This window comes from Neophocaena asiaeorientalis, unplaced genomic scaffold (genome assembly GCF_003031525.2).
Source record: "Neophocaena asiaeorientalis asiaeorientalis breed wild unplaced genomic scaffold, Neophocaena_asiaeorientalis_V1.1 scaffold29, whole genome shotgun sequence".
NCBI lineage: Eukaryota > Metazoa > Chordata > Mammalia > Artiodactyla > Phocoenidae > Neophocaena > Neophocaena asiaeorientalis.
In genome coordinates this window covers 2,859,060-2,876,434 of record NW_020174423.1, presented here as the reverse complement: position 1 = coordinate 2,876,434, position 17,375 = coordinate 2,859,060, and the positions used below count along the sequence as shown (strand labels likewise).

The 17,375-nt window shown below is 36.0% G+C and overlaps 1 protein-coding gene across 1 annotated transcript in view; it reads right to left on the bottom strand.

The window, feature by feature from the left end:
• RGS22 (regulator of G protein signaling 22) overlaps window positions 1-17,375 on the bottom strand; it is a 175,203-nt gene that overhangs the window by 31,384 nt on the left and 126,444 nt on the right. The window contains exons 22-23 of the mRNA XM_024756574.1: window positions 12,259-12,438; window positions 7,972-8,130 (exon numbers count right to left, since the gene is read on the bottom strand). Of these exons, the coding sequence (XP_024612342.1) occupies window positions 7,972-8,130; window positions 12,259-12,438 (339 nt within the window). The remainder of the gene's footprint in view (window positions 1-7,971; window positions 8,131-12,258; window positions 12,439-17,375) is intronic.

Below are 17,375 nucleotides of genomic sequence, written 5' to 3'. Positions count from 1 at the left end.
AAGTAGAATTCCTATGTTTTCTTTAGGATTATTCACCCTACAAAACGAATGTCAACATTTGTACCTAACCCTGTTAGCAGTTACCAGTTGACAGATATGGACAGATCAGAAGATCACTTAAGGACATTTGCATTTCCATAACTGAAGTATAATATGGACGATATAAAGATACATCCTGAATTTTCTGAAAAAGCAGCAATTTCAGATTTTCTCTACCCTCATCACACTGTATATTTCAACTTTTGTTTCAGACAATATGTTTATCATATATCTAAGCAAACTGAAAATACTTGCGATGACATTTAGAGAGCTGTGAAGTTCTTCCTAAGTGTTTAGGATACAGTAAGAGATCTTTATATCTCTTTATATCCTTTATATCCTTTATATAGATCTTTATATCCTCCTTACTTCTATATCCTTTATTCAATAAGTATATATTTAGAATCATTTGTTAAAATCCTACTATTTAAGACTAACTCAAATTTACCTTTTCTTTGAGATCCTTTACCTTTCCCCCACAAAAAATTAATTCCTCATTTTCTGGGATTTCAGTTTTTGTTTATATTCTTTTAAGTGTATGTGTGTATCTATCTATCCTTACACTATATGTAAATTATATTCATATCCCTAGCATATGTAGTAGGGATCAATATGAATAGATGATCAATAAAACTCTATGTAGTACACGATCAGTAAAAGTCTGGTGAAAGAAGCAGGAAAAGGATTAGGAGGGGAAGCTCTTTTGAGAGACTATTTAGGCCACATTAGTAGAAAATGCAGCAGACTCACGTGAGACTCATCTGATTGGTGGAGTTATTCATGTGCCACAGGTGGAATCAGAAAAGAGCTCCAAGCATACATGTTAGACAACATTCTATTTTTTTCTCCCTACATCAACCCTTCAAATATATTTCCTTCCTGAGCCTACCAACTTAGGATCACATTCAAGCAGCTCAGTCAGACATGGACTTGCCTCAAGGGACTGGAGAAGGTAAATGAGAGGATTTTTATTTAGTGAACTCTGTTTTTTGTCAGATTACATACATTGGGCCAGATGCATAGTTGGTTTGAGGGGGAAATCAGCTTTTGTATTATTTGATCTATCATTTATCACCTAAACCACTGGAAGGGAAATAACTGCAGAAATTGTTAAAATAAATAATCCAAAAATAATTATATTTAAGTTTAGTAACATTTCATTTCCATACATGGGATATATATGTGTATATATTTGCTCCATGGTTAAAGAACTCACATCTACAAAAATATGTGAAGCCACACTGAAGAACTGATTCAGTAGAAGCAAGATTTTGCAGACACCTCTTCCTATTTTCTCACTCTTATGTCTTCCCTGATTCTCATTCCCTGAGGGTAGTGGAAATACCCTCAACCTCCAGATGATAGAATACATCAACCAAAGATAAGCTTCTGAAAATATGATAATGTTTTGTAGCATCATTCACATAAAAATGTTATTATATACTAAATACTTACAAAAACATTTATAACACTCACATAAAATATGAATAACAACAATTACCACCAAAGCTTAAGAAATGCAATATCACCAGTACCTCTGCTCCCCTTTGTGTCACTCTCCAATCCCATCATCTATCTCCACCCAACCCATGAAGGTAACCGCTATACTGAATTTTTACGTTTATCATTCCTTTTTCTTATTTATAGTTTCCCACATTTGTACTGATTAGTTTTATATGAATTTTAACTTTATATAAGCAGAATTGACTGGTTCTATTCATTTGCAAATTTTCCACTCAACATTATACTCCTGCTATACATCTATGTTTATTATTGTGGTTAGTTTATTTGTTTTCCATCACAGCACAGTATCCTACTACATGAATTTGTTTTTCCAGTCTCCTGTTAACAGACATTTGAATAGCTTCTGATTTTTTGCTATAGAATGCCATGGGTGCTATAAACCATGTGCATGTCTCCTGATATTTGTGTCCATAAATTATTCAAGGAGATTTGATAAGTTGAAGGCTAAGTGCATCTTTTAATTTACTGGATAAAGTTAAATTGTTTTCTAAAGTGACTATCAATGTACACTCCCATCCATAGTGTATAAGAGTTCTGATTGCTCCCTATTATTGGTGGTTGAGGAAAATAGAAGACATTTCAAAATGAGCAGAAAATGGCAGGTGATATGCATATAAAACCATTACAAGAATAAAACAGAAAATGAGAACTCCAATATTTTAGCTGATGACACTACTGTCCAAGAAATCTAATCATGAATCAGAGGAAAACTCTAACATAGGAGTCCAAAGTGGATAAAATATCCCTACACAAACATTTTCATATATGAAATACTCCAAATCATAGAAACTCAGGAACACCAAATAGCCAAAGCAATCTTTTTTTTTTACTTTATTTATTTTAAATATATTTATTCTTTTTGGCTGAGTTGGGTCTTTGTTGCTGCACGCAGGCTTTCTCTAACTGCAGTGAGCGGTTTCTTGCACTGTTGGTGGGAATGTAAATTGATACAACCACTATGGAGAACAATATCGAGGTTCCTTAAAAAACTACAAATATAACTACCATACAATCCAGCAATCCCAGTACTGGGCATATACCCTGAGAAAACCATAATTCAAAAAGAGTCATGTTCCACAGTGTTCACTGCAGCTCTATTTACAATAGCCAGGAAATGGAAGCAACCTAAGTGTCCATCGACAGATGAATGGGTAAAGAAGATGTGGCACATATATACAATGGAATATTAGCCATTAAAAAGAAATGAAATTGAGTTATTTGTAGTGAGGTGGATGGACCTAGAGTCTGTCATACAGAGTGAAGTAAGTCAGAAAGAGAAAAACAAATAACACATGCTAACACATATATATGGAATCTAATAAAAACAAAAAAGGGTTCTGAAGGACCTAGGGACAGGACAGGAATAAAGATGCAGAAGTAGAGAATGGACTTGAGGACACTGGGAGGGGAAAGGGTAAGCTGGGGTGAAGTAAGAGAGTGGCATTGACATATAAACACTACCAAATGTAAAAGAGATAGCTAGTGGGAAGCAGCCACATAGCACAGGGAGATCAGCTCTGTGTTTTGTGACCAGCTAGAGGGGTGGGATAGGGAGGGTGGGAGGGAGATGCAAGAGGGAGGAGATATGGGGATATATGTTTATGTATAGCTGTTTCATTTTGTTATAAAGCAGAAACTAACACACCACTGTAAAGCAATTATACGCCAATAAAGATGTTAAAAAAAAAGAAACTCAGAACAGAAACAGATAAAAAAATTTTAAAAGCCAGTGTAAAATGACAGTTTACTGAACTTAAAAAAAGACTGAAAAAAATAAAAATCTCTCAGAAATGAAGCTATAAGGTATCCAAGGGTTCATGAATATCGATCATAAAGAAAGTGTATATATACACATATATACACACACATATATAATATGAATATAAATTCCCCTCTTCCAAAGTTGGCAAAAGATATAAACATACAGACTCAAGAACTTGAGTAATGTTCAAACAGAATCAACCCAAAGAAATCTACACAAGACACATCATAATCAAAATTCTGAAAACTAAAGACAAAGAAAAGAATTTTGAAAGCAGTAAGTGAGAAACAGTACCTTACTTACAGGGAAAAAAGAAAGAAGAAAATAATAAATCTTGGAACATCAAAAAGGAAGAATAATAGCAAGAGCAAAAGTAAGGGTAAATACAGTAGACTTTTCACCTTGAGTTTCCTGATTTATGTTTGATGGTTGAAGCAAAAATTATACAATTGTCTGATGTGGTTCTCAATATATGTCGAGAAATAGTTAGGATAATTATAAACAGGTGAGGGGAAAGAGACTTAAAGGGAGGTAGTTTCTAGACTCAATCTGGTAAAATGTCAACACCAATAGACTGCGATAAGTTACGCATGTATAATGTGATATCTAAAGCAACCACTGAAACATCCAAACAGAGATACAGCAAAATGAAATTCTAAGAAATGTTCAAGTAAATCCACAGGAATGCGAGACAAAGGAAATAGAACAAAAGAAACAGGGAACAAATAAAACAAAAAATAAAATGGCAGAGTTAAGAACTAACATATCAATAATGACATTAAAGATACACAGACTAAATACACCAATTAAAAAACAGAAATTCGTAGACTAAAACCAAACACCACCACGACACAACTATATGCTATTTACAGGAAACTTAATTAAAATATAATGATATAGGCAGTAAAGGAATGGAAAAATATACCATGTGAAAATCAAGATAGCAAGATGGTTCTGTAGCTTTGCAGAAGTTTGGCAGTTCCTCAAAAGGAGCCAACAATTCAACTTCTAGGTCCCAAGAAAAATAAAAACATGTCTATACATAAGGTTGTACAGAATGTTCATAGCAGCATTATTAATAATAGCCAAAAAGTACATTAACTGATGAATGGATAAGCAAACTGTAGTACAGCCATATAGTACAATATTAGTCGGCCGTAAGAAGAATAAAGTAGTGAAACATGCTACATAATGGATGAACCTTGAAAATATCATGCTAAGTGAAAGAAGCCAGCCATAAAAGGCCACATGCTGTATGATTTAATTTACATGAAATGTCCAGATATAGAAAGTAGATTAGTGGCTTCCAGAGGCTGAGAGGGAAGGAGTAAAGGGGAGTGACTGCTAATGGGTACAGTTTCTTTTGGAGGTGATGAAAATGTTCTAAAATTAAGTAGTGATGGTTGCACAACTCTGTAAATATACTAAAACCACAAAATTGTATATTTTAACAGTGTGAATTTTATGGTATGTGAATTAAATTTCAGTAAAGCTATTATTAAATAAAAGCACGCAAATAAAAGAAGAAGAAGAAGGAGGAGGAGAAGAAGAAGGCAAGAGTGACTACATTAGCATTTTATTGTAATAGCTCAAAATAGAAACCAACTCAAATGTCCTCTAATGAGTGAATGGTTAAAATGTGGTACAATGTACCACAGAGCACTACTCAGCAGTTAAAGAGGACGAACTACGGATATACACAACAACGTGGATGGATCTCAAGGGTATTTATGTAGAGTGAAAACTGCCAGTCTCAAAGAGTCACATATTGTATGATTCTATTTATATAACATTCTCAAAACGACAAAATTTTCTAAATGGGGAACAGATCCATGGCTAACAGACATTATAATGGGTAATTGGATGGATATGACTTATAGTCACGAGGGATATCTTTGTGGTGCATCTTGAATATCGTGTTGGTTACTTGAATCTACACATGTGACAAAATGGCATAGAACTATACACACACCTTGTATCAATATCAATTTCCTGATTTTACTATTGTATATAGTTAATGTAAGGTGTAGCCACTGGGGGAAACTGGGTGATGGGTACATGGGACTTCTCTACTATCTTTGCAACTTCCTGTGAATGTTAATTATTTCAAAATAAAAATTTTTCTAAAAAATAATTTGGAATTTTAAATTTAAAAATATTATAGCAATAGCATTATTTTGAACATGAAATACTTTGGTATAAATTTCACAAAATATACTCAAGACCTGTCATTGAAAATGACAAATCATCGATGAGAGAAATGAAAGAATAACTAAACAGAGATAAACTGTGTTCATGGAGCAGAAGACACAGTATTGTTACGACATCAATTCTCAAACCGACCTATATGTTCATTACAATCCTGATCAAAATATCTGAATAGTTAACATGTGAAAAGTTGTTCCACCTTACTAATAATTAGGTGAACGTAAATAAAGGCATCAGCATGATGACATACTACTTGTCATCAACAGACTGACAAAAATTTCAAAGTCTGAACAAACCAAATGGGGAGAAGTAGGAATATAGATTGACACACGCTCATACTCTCTTACTCAGCCATTCCAAAAACATTTTTATACATGTGAATATGAAGACGTTTACAGGAATGTTGTTTGCAGTGCTGTTTGTAATGGTAAAAATTGAAAAAAACTCCAACTATAAAGAAATAGTTAGGGACTTCCCTGGTGGTGCCGTGGTTAAGAATCCGCCTGCCAATGCCAGGGACACGGGTTCGATCCCTGGTCCGGTAAGATCCCACATGCCGCGGAGCAACTAAATCTGTGCGCCACAACTACTGAGCCAGCGCTCTAGAGCCCGCGAGCCACAACTACTGAAGCCCTCACACCTAGATCCCGTGCTAGGCAACAAGAGAAGCCACTGCAATGAGAAACCCACGCACCGCAAAGAAGAGCAGCCCCCACTCACCACTACTAGAGAAAGGCCGTGTGCAGCAATGAAGATCCAACGCAGCCAAAACTTAAAAAAAAAAAAGTTAAATAAAAATAGTATATTTATTCATATGATGGAAATGCAGCAATTAAACTGAATAAATGAGATCTAAGTAGAGCAGTGTGGGTAGAATTAAAAGACAAAATTGAATTTTAAATGCAAGATGTAGAAAGCACAATATGTGCTATGGAATGAATTGTGTCTCCTCAAATTCATATGTTGATGCCCTAACTTCCACTGTGTCTGTATCATGAGATAGGGTCTTTAAGAGGTACCTAAGGTTAAATGAGGTCATAAGGGTAGGGTCCTAATCCAAAGAAACTGTGGCTTTATAAGAAGAGGAAGAGAGAGAGAACTCTTTTTCTCCCCAACTTGTGAGGACACAACAAGAAGGTGGCCATTTTCAAGCCAGGAGGAGAGGTCTCACCAAGAATCGTATTAGCTGGCACCTTGATCTGGGACTTCTAGTCTCCAGAACTATGAGGAAATTAATTTCTGTTGTTTAAGCCATCCAGTCTCCGATATTTTGCTATGGTAGCCTGAGAAGACTAATAAAATATGGTACCATTACGTAAGTTAAAATACACACAAAACAGTCCTCTGGATTGTTTATGACTCCATACACCATATAAAACACTATCTTAAAGAGGAGCTGGGAGAACATACCGCAAACTTAATGGTTGCTCTTGGAGATGGGGAGGGTAATAGAACTCAGGGCTGGAGTTAAGAGAGTTTACTGTTCTGCAGTATTTCACTTCTTAAGGAAAAAATGAAAAGCAAATGAGGAAAATGTTAACAGTGTTTATTTTGACCTGCGCAAATATGGGTGTTATAATTATATTACTTTTATATCTTTAGATTTTTTTTTTTGAGGTACGCGGGCCTCTCTCACTGTTGTGGTCTCTCCAGTTGCGGAGCACAGGCTCCGGATGCGCAGGCTCAGCGGCCATGGCTCACGGGCCCAGCCGCTCCGCGGCACGTAGGATCCTCCCGGACCGCGGCACAAACCCGTGTTCCCTGCATCGGCAGGCGGACTCTCAACCACTGCGCCACCAGGGAAGCCCCTAGATTATCTTTTAAATTTCTTTTAAAAAACACAATAGGGATAAACTTACAAATAAGATGAAATATATTACTTGTTATTCCTTTTCAAGTCAAGGAAAATAGGTAAACATAAAGATAGAGGAACTGATAAATGAATGGTCAGACTAAAAGACAAATAGGCAGGCTGGACAGTTTATGACTTACATTTGTAAATTTCAAAGTCATATATCATTCTCTAATTTTAATATTGAAAATGCTGCCCCCAGTACATAATATTTTTTCATTCATTCCCATATTTATTTAGTAAACAATAATTTATAATTAAGCATGTGCTGGATAGTGGTAGAACTGTTTAATAAGACAGATGGTATCTTTGAGGATCTCAGTCCAGTGAGAAAGAAAGACAAATGCAAAAATTTATTCACAAGACAATATAAAGTGTTCTCCAAGAGAGGTACATAGAAGAGATGACATTTGAGATAAATTTTTTAAAATTCAAAAACAAGTCTGAAACCTCTGACTGAAGGCTTTAAAAACCACTAAAATCTGTATTCTATAACTTCTCTGTATTTTTGCTCAGCCCAAATTCTTCTACACATATCACATAGCTTTTAAAAGTCTGATTGAACCCAAAATGATTCTTGTCTCACCTTTGCAAATTTTTCGTCTTCCGTGACTACCCATTTTTTTTTCTGCTTACTGTATTCTTGTCTTCTCTCCAAAACACTCATAATTTTTTTATCAGTTAAGTTCTTCCTAAACTCACAAAACTGAGGCCAAAATTTAAACAGAACTCCAAAAATTGTCATCTGTATATAAAACAAAGTATGTCTCAGATTACAGTTTTATACAAATGTACCAATTTAAACTCTAATTCACCATAATAATGGATTAACTATTCTATTCTTTAATATACAGCATGTTTCCTCCAACTTATTGTCTCCAGACATCTTGGTATAGTTTAGTTCAGCACATGCTTATCATCAATGTTATTTTACTACCAATGAGAAGTCTTTCTTTTAAGAAAAACATACTCTTAAATACAGTTAAAAGTCACTTTATGCTTTATGTTTCCCTATCCAGTTGATTGTATTAATAAAGAATCCATTAGGTCTTTTTAAATAAGAAATTTATGTTTTCTTTGAAAACATATACCAGTTGATCTGCCACACACTCTGCTGTTTTATGCAAGTATTCCAAATATTCAGTTCAGCAAGGGGAACTCCTCTCCAGTCCCCTTTCCCTTCTTTTAGAGAAAGAAAATACCATTTTGCCTCTGGAAAAGCTCTTAAACAAAGCTGCAGATCTAAGAATAAATCTTGAGTAACTTTTAAATGATACAATCTCTCTTTTATGTGAGAGCAAGAAAAGTAACATTTAAAAAGCAGAGCGGTATCCTGCACAAATGCTTTCTTAGGACACTCTACATTAAGTGATTAATTGTGATATTTATAGAGATAAGAATTGTTGCTCAAATTCCCATGCCAAGTTTTTCCATTAGTTCCAGAGGCATACTTTACTTCCTAGAAGGTAGGACTTGCCACATCAGATCAAGTCCAACGTTTTGTTGCTGGGAATGGCCTATACCTAATGCCCTGGAGAAAAATGAACTAACCCATTAGGCTCTAAGCCAACTCTTCAGGCAGAAAGTGGAATTTTTAAAAAGTAAATGCTGCAGTGACCAACAGCGTCCTGAATTGATATATTTCACGACTCCTTGTTTCTGTACATGAGTATCATTAGTAAAACTATTCACTCCCTTTACAATACTATCTTGTCATTAAATTCTATAGCCTCTTGGGATTGTGAACACAAAAGCTAAACATACTTTATTTGATGAAGTGCAGGCTTTTAAAAATTTTTCATTTACATTTATCTGCCATGCATTTAATTAAGTAATCCCCTTCTCCAATGTTAAATGATCATGGTACTTTTTATATGCACTTTTTAAACTTAAATACTCCTCCACCTCTACTTACCAACTATATTGACCCTACTTCTCAGTTACCCCTCCAAAACCTGAGTCATTCCCAGCTCTCAAATATATTTATTTTCATTTAGAAGGCTTTCCAGTAAAAGTCACCCTATTAGGACACAATTTTTCAAGGTAGACATAAAATTGCTCTATTTCTAAAAGTTGCAGTTAAGGTTAATAACATACATGTTATTCATGAAAATTGTCCTGTACCTCCAAAACCTTAAAAGATAACCAAACTGTGGATAAGTAAATGTTTTAATAAATATAGAGCTACTTTGCTCACTGCCAGCAGATGGGCAATGCTCTAGTATGAGTGAGAAGGGCCAGTGAAAATATGGCTGGGTGATGAAAACTTTCAAGCTATTAGGAATGCAGATGGGGGACAGGCAGATGCTATACTGCAGCGGTCCCCAACCCCCGGGCCATGGACAGGACCGCACAGCAGGAGGTGAGTGGCGGGTGAGCCAGCAAAGCTTCATCTGTATTTACAGCCGCTCCCCATCATTCACAGTACTGCTTGAGCTCCGCCTACTGTCAGATCAGCTGCGGCATTAGATTCTCCAAGGAGCGTGACCCTTACTGTGAACTGCGCATGTGAGGGATCTAGGTTGCGCGCTGCTTGTGAGAATCTAATGCCTGATGATCTGAAGTGGAGCTGAGGCGGTGATGCTAGAGCTCAGGAGTGACTGCAAATACAGATTATCATTAGCAGAGAGGTTTGACTGCACAGAGACCATAATAAATCAATTGCTTGCAGACTCATATCGAAACCCTATCAGTGAGTGGCACGTGAAAACAAGCTCAGGGCTCCCACTGATTCTGCATTATAGTGACTTGTATAATTATTTCATTATATATTACAATGTAATTATAATACAAATAAAGTGCACAATAAATGTCACGTGCTTGAATCATCCCCAAACCATCCACCCACGTCCCCGCCCCCGGTCCGTGGAAAAACTGCCTTCCACGAAACCGGTCCCTGGTGCCAAAAAGGTTGGGGACCACTGCGATAGTGAAAAAATACTAAAACAGGCAATTTTTACATTTATTATTCAGCCCTTTCGCTCAACTTTGCTCTCATGTCCAATTTGATCTATTCCTGTCGTGATCCATCTATTCTCACATCACTCATTCATATGTTCAAAAATGTTACTGAGTGTCGCGCACCCAGGCCACAAAGGCAAATAAGAAACACTCCCTACGCTCAAAGACCTTACAGTCCGATGGGAAAGCATGAGAATAGCCATTTTCAATTCTGTGTGATAAGTGTTCTGACAGGGACAAATATAAGATACAATAGAAGCATAAGAGAGAGAAGATGATACTGTAAAAAGCTCTGGAAGCAAGAAAGTAAGCCCTCTTTATGGAAGTACAAATATTTCAGTAAGACTGGGAGACAGATGGCAGGGAGTGGGAAGACATGTGGCTAGAGAAATATGTAGTAAGGAGCTTGGTCTTCATTCTGAAGACAATGGGGAGTAATTGAAATTGAAAGCAGAGAAGTGACATGATCAAATATACATTTTGAAAAGATGGATCTGTCTGCAGTGAGTTAAATGGCTTTGAGAGAGCCTAGAGGCAGCGAATTCTGGTAATCAATGTGAGACATTGCAGATGTGAACTGAGGTAGCGGTATGGAGTTGGAGAAAAGCAGATAGAATAACAGATAAGAAGGAGACAAACGGATACATATTAGTGACTGAACATCTCCAAAGGTAAGGAATGAAGGATAGGGAAGACATGAAGAAGGCAACCAGATCTCTGGCTTGCGTACCTGGGTAGGAGATATGCCATTCTCTGAGCTTCCTTACAGAACACAGAAACAATAGATTTGGTGAGGTGAGGCCCCTAAATATTCTCTTGTTTTCTGATACTCCAAAGTCCATATTTAAGATATGTCTGGGACTTTGTTTTGGGAAATCAGGTAGGAGGCCTAAACTAGAGGACTCCAATAAAGTTCACTGGCTGCAATCCCTGGACAGTGCAGTGGAACCAACCTACGTAAGCAGCTCCAGACATTCACCATCAGACTTGAGGCTAGACGGTCTCCCGGCTATCAGGAGACCTAGGCTAGGCTAAGTGATCTTTTCATTAACAGATGCTACAATTCTGACACCATGTTTTTTCTATTTCTCTCTAGCACATCCTCAATCATTCTTCTTTATTTTTGCCTATTCAATGCATAATTGGATTGTGAGTCTACTTTCAGTTCCTTTTAGGACTTAGAACACAGCTGGCTTGCAAATGAATATTAAGGAATAATGGTCTTTTTCCATGCTCAAAGGCAATCATACCCTAAATCTCTGTTTCATATCACTTAAATTGTGACATGGCCTTCCCTATTACCCCTATTATTATGTATTTTTCTTAATCATTTTTCAGGAACATCACTAAAAGGCTTTTCAAAATGCAAATAAATTATGTTCAGCAAATCACTGTTTTCTATTATTTATCCTAAAAAGAAGTAACTTGAGTAGGTTAACAGCCATGATTTTCCTTTCATGAGCTTGTGTACTTTATGTTGGTTGGGTACTTAAATCTCCTCTCACTTATTTTATGAGCTATGTGAATATTCCAACCTTTAAAAATACACAAATCTTGGGACACACATTTTACACATTTTTGTGGTAGCAGACATTTTAAAAGGAAATATGAATGGTGGGAAAGGAAGGAGGAATTAGCTGTAGTTTTATAAGCTAGAAATAAAATGATAACCATGCAAAGTCAAAGTACAGAATTTAAATAATTGTATTTGCTGTATACTATCATGAACGAAATAGTGAGTTACTAGTTTCTATGTTCTGTGGCATATGCAATATTTTTTAAATTAAATAGAATAACCCAGGATTAGGAGGATTAGAGCCTTGCCAAATATGAATAATGCAAAAACTTTTAAAGAATATCTAGATTGTTTATCTATTTTAAAGTATGCTTACTACATGCCCTGATTTCTTACCTGTGCCTCTCTAAATACATATGGTCCCAACTCCTTCCTGTGTTCAACAATCTTTTGGGCTTGCTCTAATGGAATGTCAATTTGTAAAGCTGGTGGAATACTGGAATTAATAAAGCAGTTGATAATAGTCATGATCTTCTTGTGGATGAGGGATTCACTACAATGAGAATGGCACAAGTCCTAAACAAGGAGGAAAGATAGAACAATATATGATTAATGCATTAATAGAATACTTTATAGAATGTGTCAATATGTCTGTCAGTAAATATATATATATTTTAACTTCAGGTCAAGAGGTTACTAGGACATGTCAAGACTATCTTAAAAGATCATAATAGCTTTTATTTCACTTGGATTTGAAAAACCTAAGAAATTTTTTCTTTATTGTTCCTACCCTGTGTCTTCATATCTATGTGTGTCTCATTGATAGCATCTATCTCCATGTTTTTCCCATCCATTCTGTCAATCTCTGCCTTTTAAAGGAACCTAAGACTTTGATGCACATACCTTACGTAAATACGGGTTTCATTTAATCCTGATTGTTTCTTCTCCTGGCAAAGGAGCAGCTTTAGTGTCTACTTTGACTCATTTAACAAATTCATATTAAGTTCCTGCTACATGCCAGCTGAGCCCCAAGACACAGCACCTGTCCTTTAAAGCCTCAATATCTACTGGCATCATAAAGATCAGATCAGAAATTAATGAAAAAGAAATGAAGGAAACAATAGCAAAGATCAATAAAACTAAAAGCTGGTTCTTTGAGAAGATAAACAAAATTGATAAACCATTAGCCAGACTCATCGAGTAAAAAAGCAGAAGACTCAAATCAATAGAATTAGAAATGAAAAAGGAGAGGTAACAACTGACACTGCAGAAATACAAAGGATCATAAGAGATTGCTACAAGCAACTCTATGTCAATAAAATAGACAACCTGGAAGAAATGGAAAAATTCTTATAAAAGCACAACCTTCCGAGACTGAACCAGGAAGAAATAGAAAATATAAACAGACCAATCACAAGTAATGAAATTGAAACTGTGATTAAAAAACTTCCAAAAAACAAAAGCCCAGGACCAGATGGCTTCACAGGTGAATTCTATCAAACATTTAGAGAAAAGCTAACACCTATCCTTCTCAAACTCTTCCAAAATATAGCAGAGGGAGGAACACTCCCAAACTCATTCTGGGGGGCCCCTATCACCCTGATACCAAAACTAGACAAAAGATGTCACAAAAAAAGAAAACTACAGGCCAATATCACTGATGAACATAGATGCAAAAATCCTCAATAAAATACCAGCAAACAGAATCCAACAGCACATTAAAAGTATCATACACCATGATCAAGTGGGGTTTATTCCAGGAATGCAAGGATTCTTCAATATACACAAATCAATCACAGTGATACACCATATTAACAAACTAAAGGATAAAACCCATAGGACAATCTCAATAGATGCAGAAAAAGGTTTTGACAAAATTCAACACCCATTTATGATAAAAACTCTCCAGAAAGTAGGTGTAGAGGGAACTTACCTCAACATAATAAAGGCCATATATGACAAACCCATAGCCAACATTTTTCTCAATGGTGAAAAACTGAAACCATTTCCTCTAAGATCAGGAAAAGACAAGGTTACCCATTCTCCCTGCTATTATTCAACACAGTTTCGGAAGTTTTAGCTACAGCAATCAGAGAAGAAAAAGAAATAAAAGGAATCCAAATCAGAAAAGAAGTAAAGCTGTCAGTGTTTGCAGATGACATGATACTATACATAGAGAATCCTAAAGATGCTACCAGAAAACTACTAGAGCTAATCAATGAATTTGGTAAAGTAGCAGGATACAAAATTAATGCACAGAAATCTCTTGCATTCCTATACACTAATGATGAAAAACCTGAAAGAGAAATTAAGGAAACACTCCCCATTACCATTACAACAAAAAGAATAAAATAGCTGGAATAAACCTACTTAAGGAGACAAAAGACCTGTACGCAGAAAACTATAAGACACTGATGAAAGAAATTAAAGATGATACAAACAGATGGAGAGATATATACCATGTTCTCGGATTAGAAGAATCAACATTGTGAAAACGACTACACTACCCAAAACAATCTACAGATTTCATGAAATCCCTATCAAACTACCAATAGCATTTTTCACAGAACTAGAACCAAAAATTTCACAATTTGTATGGAAACACAAAAGACCCCAAATAGCCAAAGCAATCTTGAGAAAGAAAAACGGAGCTGGAACAGTCAGGCTCCCTGACTTCAGACTTTACTACAAAGCTACAGTAATCAAGACACTATGGTACTGGCACAAAAACAGAAATATAGATCAATGGAACAGGTTAGAAAGCCCAGAGATAAACCCACACACATATGGTCACCTTATCTTTGATGAAGGAAGCAAGAATATACAATGGAGAAAAGACAGCTTCTTCAATAAAGTGGTACTGGGAAAACTGGACAGCTACATGTAAAAGAATGATATTAGAACACTCTCTTACACCATACACAAAATTAAACTCAAAATGGATTGAAGACCTAAATGTAAGGTCAGACACTATCAAACTCTTAGAGGAAAACATAGGCAGAACACTCTATGACATAAATCACAGCAAGATCCTTTTTGACCCACCTCCTAGAGAAATGGAAAGAAAAACAGAAATAAACAAATGGGACCTAATGAAACTTCAAAGCTTTTGCACAGCAAAGGAAACCATAAACAAGACGAAAAGACAACCCTCAGAATGGGAGAAAATATTTGCAAATGAAGCAACTGACAAAGGATTAATCTCCAAAATATGTAAACAGCTCAGGCAGCTCAATATCAAAAAAACCAACAACTCAATCCAAAAATGGGCAGAAGATCTAAACAGACATTTCTCCAAAGAAGATATACAGATTGCCAACAAACACATGACAGGATGTTCAACATCACTAATCATTAGAGAAATGCAAATCAAAACTGCAATGAGGTATCACCTCACATCAGGCAGAATGACCATCATCAAAAAATCTACAAACAGTAAATGCTGGAGAGGGTGTGGAGAAAAGGGAACACTCTTGCACTGTTGGTGGGAATGTAAATTGATACAGCCACTATGGAGATCAGTATCGAGGTCCCTTAAAAAAACTAAAAATATAACTAACATAGGACCCAGCAATCCCACTACTGGGCATATCCCTTGAGAAAACCATAATTCAAAAAGAGTCATGTACCACAATGTTCATTGCAGCTCTATTTACAATAGCCAGGTCATGGAAGCAACCTAAGTGTCCATTGACAGATGAATGGATAAAGAAGATGTGGCACATATATACAATGGAATATTACTCAGCCATAAAAAGAAATGAAATTGATTTACATGTAGTGAGGTGGATGGACCTAGAGTCTGTCATACAGAGTGAAGTAAGTCAGAAAGAGAAAAACAAATACCGTATGCTAACGTATATATATGGAATCGAAAAAAAAGTGGTTCTGAGGAACTTAGGGGCAGGACAGGAATAAAGACGCAGACGTAGAGAATGGACTTGAGGATGTGGGGAGGGGGAAGAGTAAGCTGGGATGAAGTGAGAGAGTAGCAATGACGTATATACACGACCAAATGTAAAATAGATAGCTAGTGGGAAGAAGCTGCATTGCACAGCGAGATCAGCTCAGTGTTTTGTGACCACCTAGAGGGGTGGGATAGGGAGGGTGGGAGGGAGACTCAAGAGGGAGGGCATATGGGGATATATGTATACATCTAGCTGATTCACTTTGTTATACAGCAGAAAGTAACACACCATTTTAAAGAAATCATACTCCAATAAAGATGTTCAAAAAAAATTTCTACTGGAAGAGAAGCATGAAAAACGTTTTTCCAATCTGAGATAGTTAATAAGTGGTAATGATAAAGGTATACACAGGGCCCTAGGAGAGCACTGAGAATAGGCACCCTACTCAACTTACTGGTGGATGCAAAAGTTTTTTCTACCATAACTGCTTCTACAGCAAGGTGATTTAGGCTCAAAAAGGCTAGCAACAGAAGCGGGAATGCTGGTGGTTACAGGTGTATTATTATGCATCTCTTAGGATCTGTATTTTTTCAGATAACCTATTATATTTTCATCTTTATAGCTAAAGAATTTAAAAATAGTAATTGTACATTAAAAAGACCCAGTTTTATGTCACAGATGTAAGGCTATCACTTTTTAAAATAAAGAGGTAGCTTAGCTTGAATTATGACATTTTTAATCAAAGACATTGTTCTCTAAATCACTAGAAAGCACACAAATCTGGAAACTTGTAATTCTAGGCCAGAAATAAGCCAACATTTATTAAGTAGTTACTGTATGACAGGCATTGTAATAACTATATTACGGACAGTATTAAAGAAAGAAAATTTCTAGAGCTTGCCATATAAAACTTTACATATATAAATTTGGCATAAGTTATATGTGAAAAATCTTGATATAAATGTTACACTGAGATAACAGTTAGCATTTTTTACTCAATTTAGTATTCCCTCTGAAAATGCCTATTTATAACACATATGTTTGGTATGTTACCAAAAATTAAATTTTTTGCCATTACTAGGGAAATGATCATATATTTGGTGAGCCTGGCTTATCATTATGGAATATAAGGATTATGAAATAAAAACAAATTTGTGAAATTATACGGTTTTAATTTTAAGAGTACAGAGATAGAATTTAGATAGAATCAGGATTGGTATTTTTTCTAGTTGTTCTGCCCTACTATACCTTTAGCGAGTTCACTTTTACCTATCATTAAGGCCTACGTGTTAAGCACACAGTTGACCGTTGAACGACGTGGGGGTTAGGGGCACCAACCCTGCCTAGCAGTTGGAAATCCACGTATAACTTTACAGTTGGCCATCTGCTTCTGTGGTTCCACATCCTTGGATTCAACCAACAGTGGATTGTGAGGTACTGTAGTCTGAATTTATTGAAAAAAATTCAGATATAAGCGGACCTTGCAGTTCAAACCTGTGTTGTTCAAGGTTCAACTGTACTGTCCTCTAGTAAACTTTCTGTGTCTACCTCAGTCCAGGAGATGGCCATCTTAGGTAATTCCATTTTACCCTGTGCTTCTCCCAC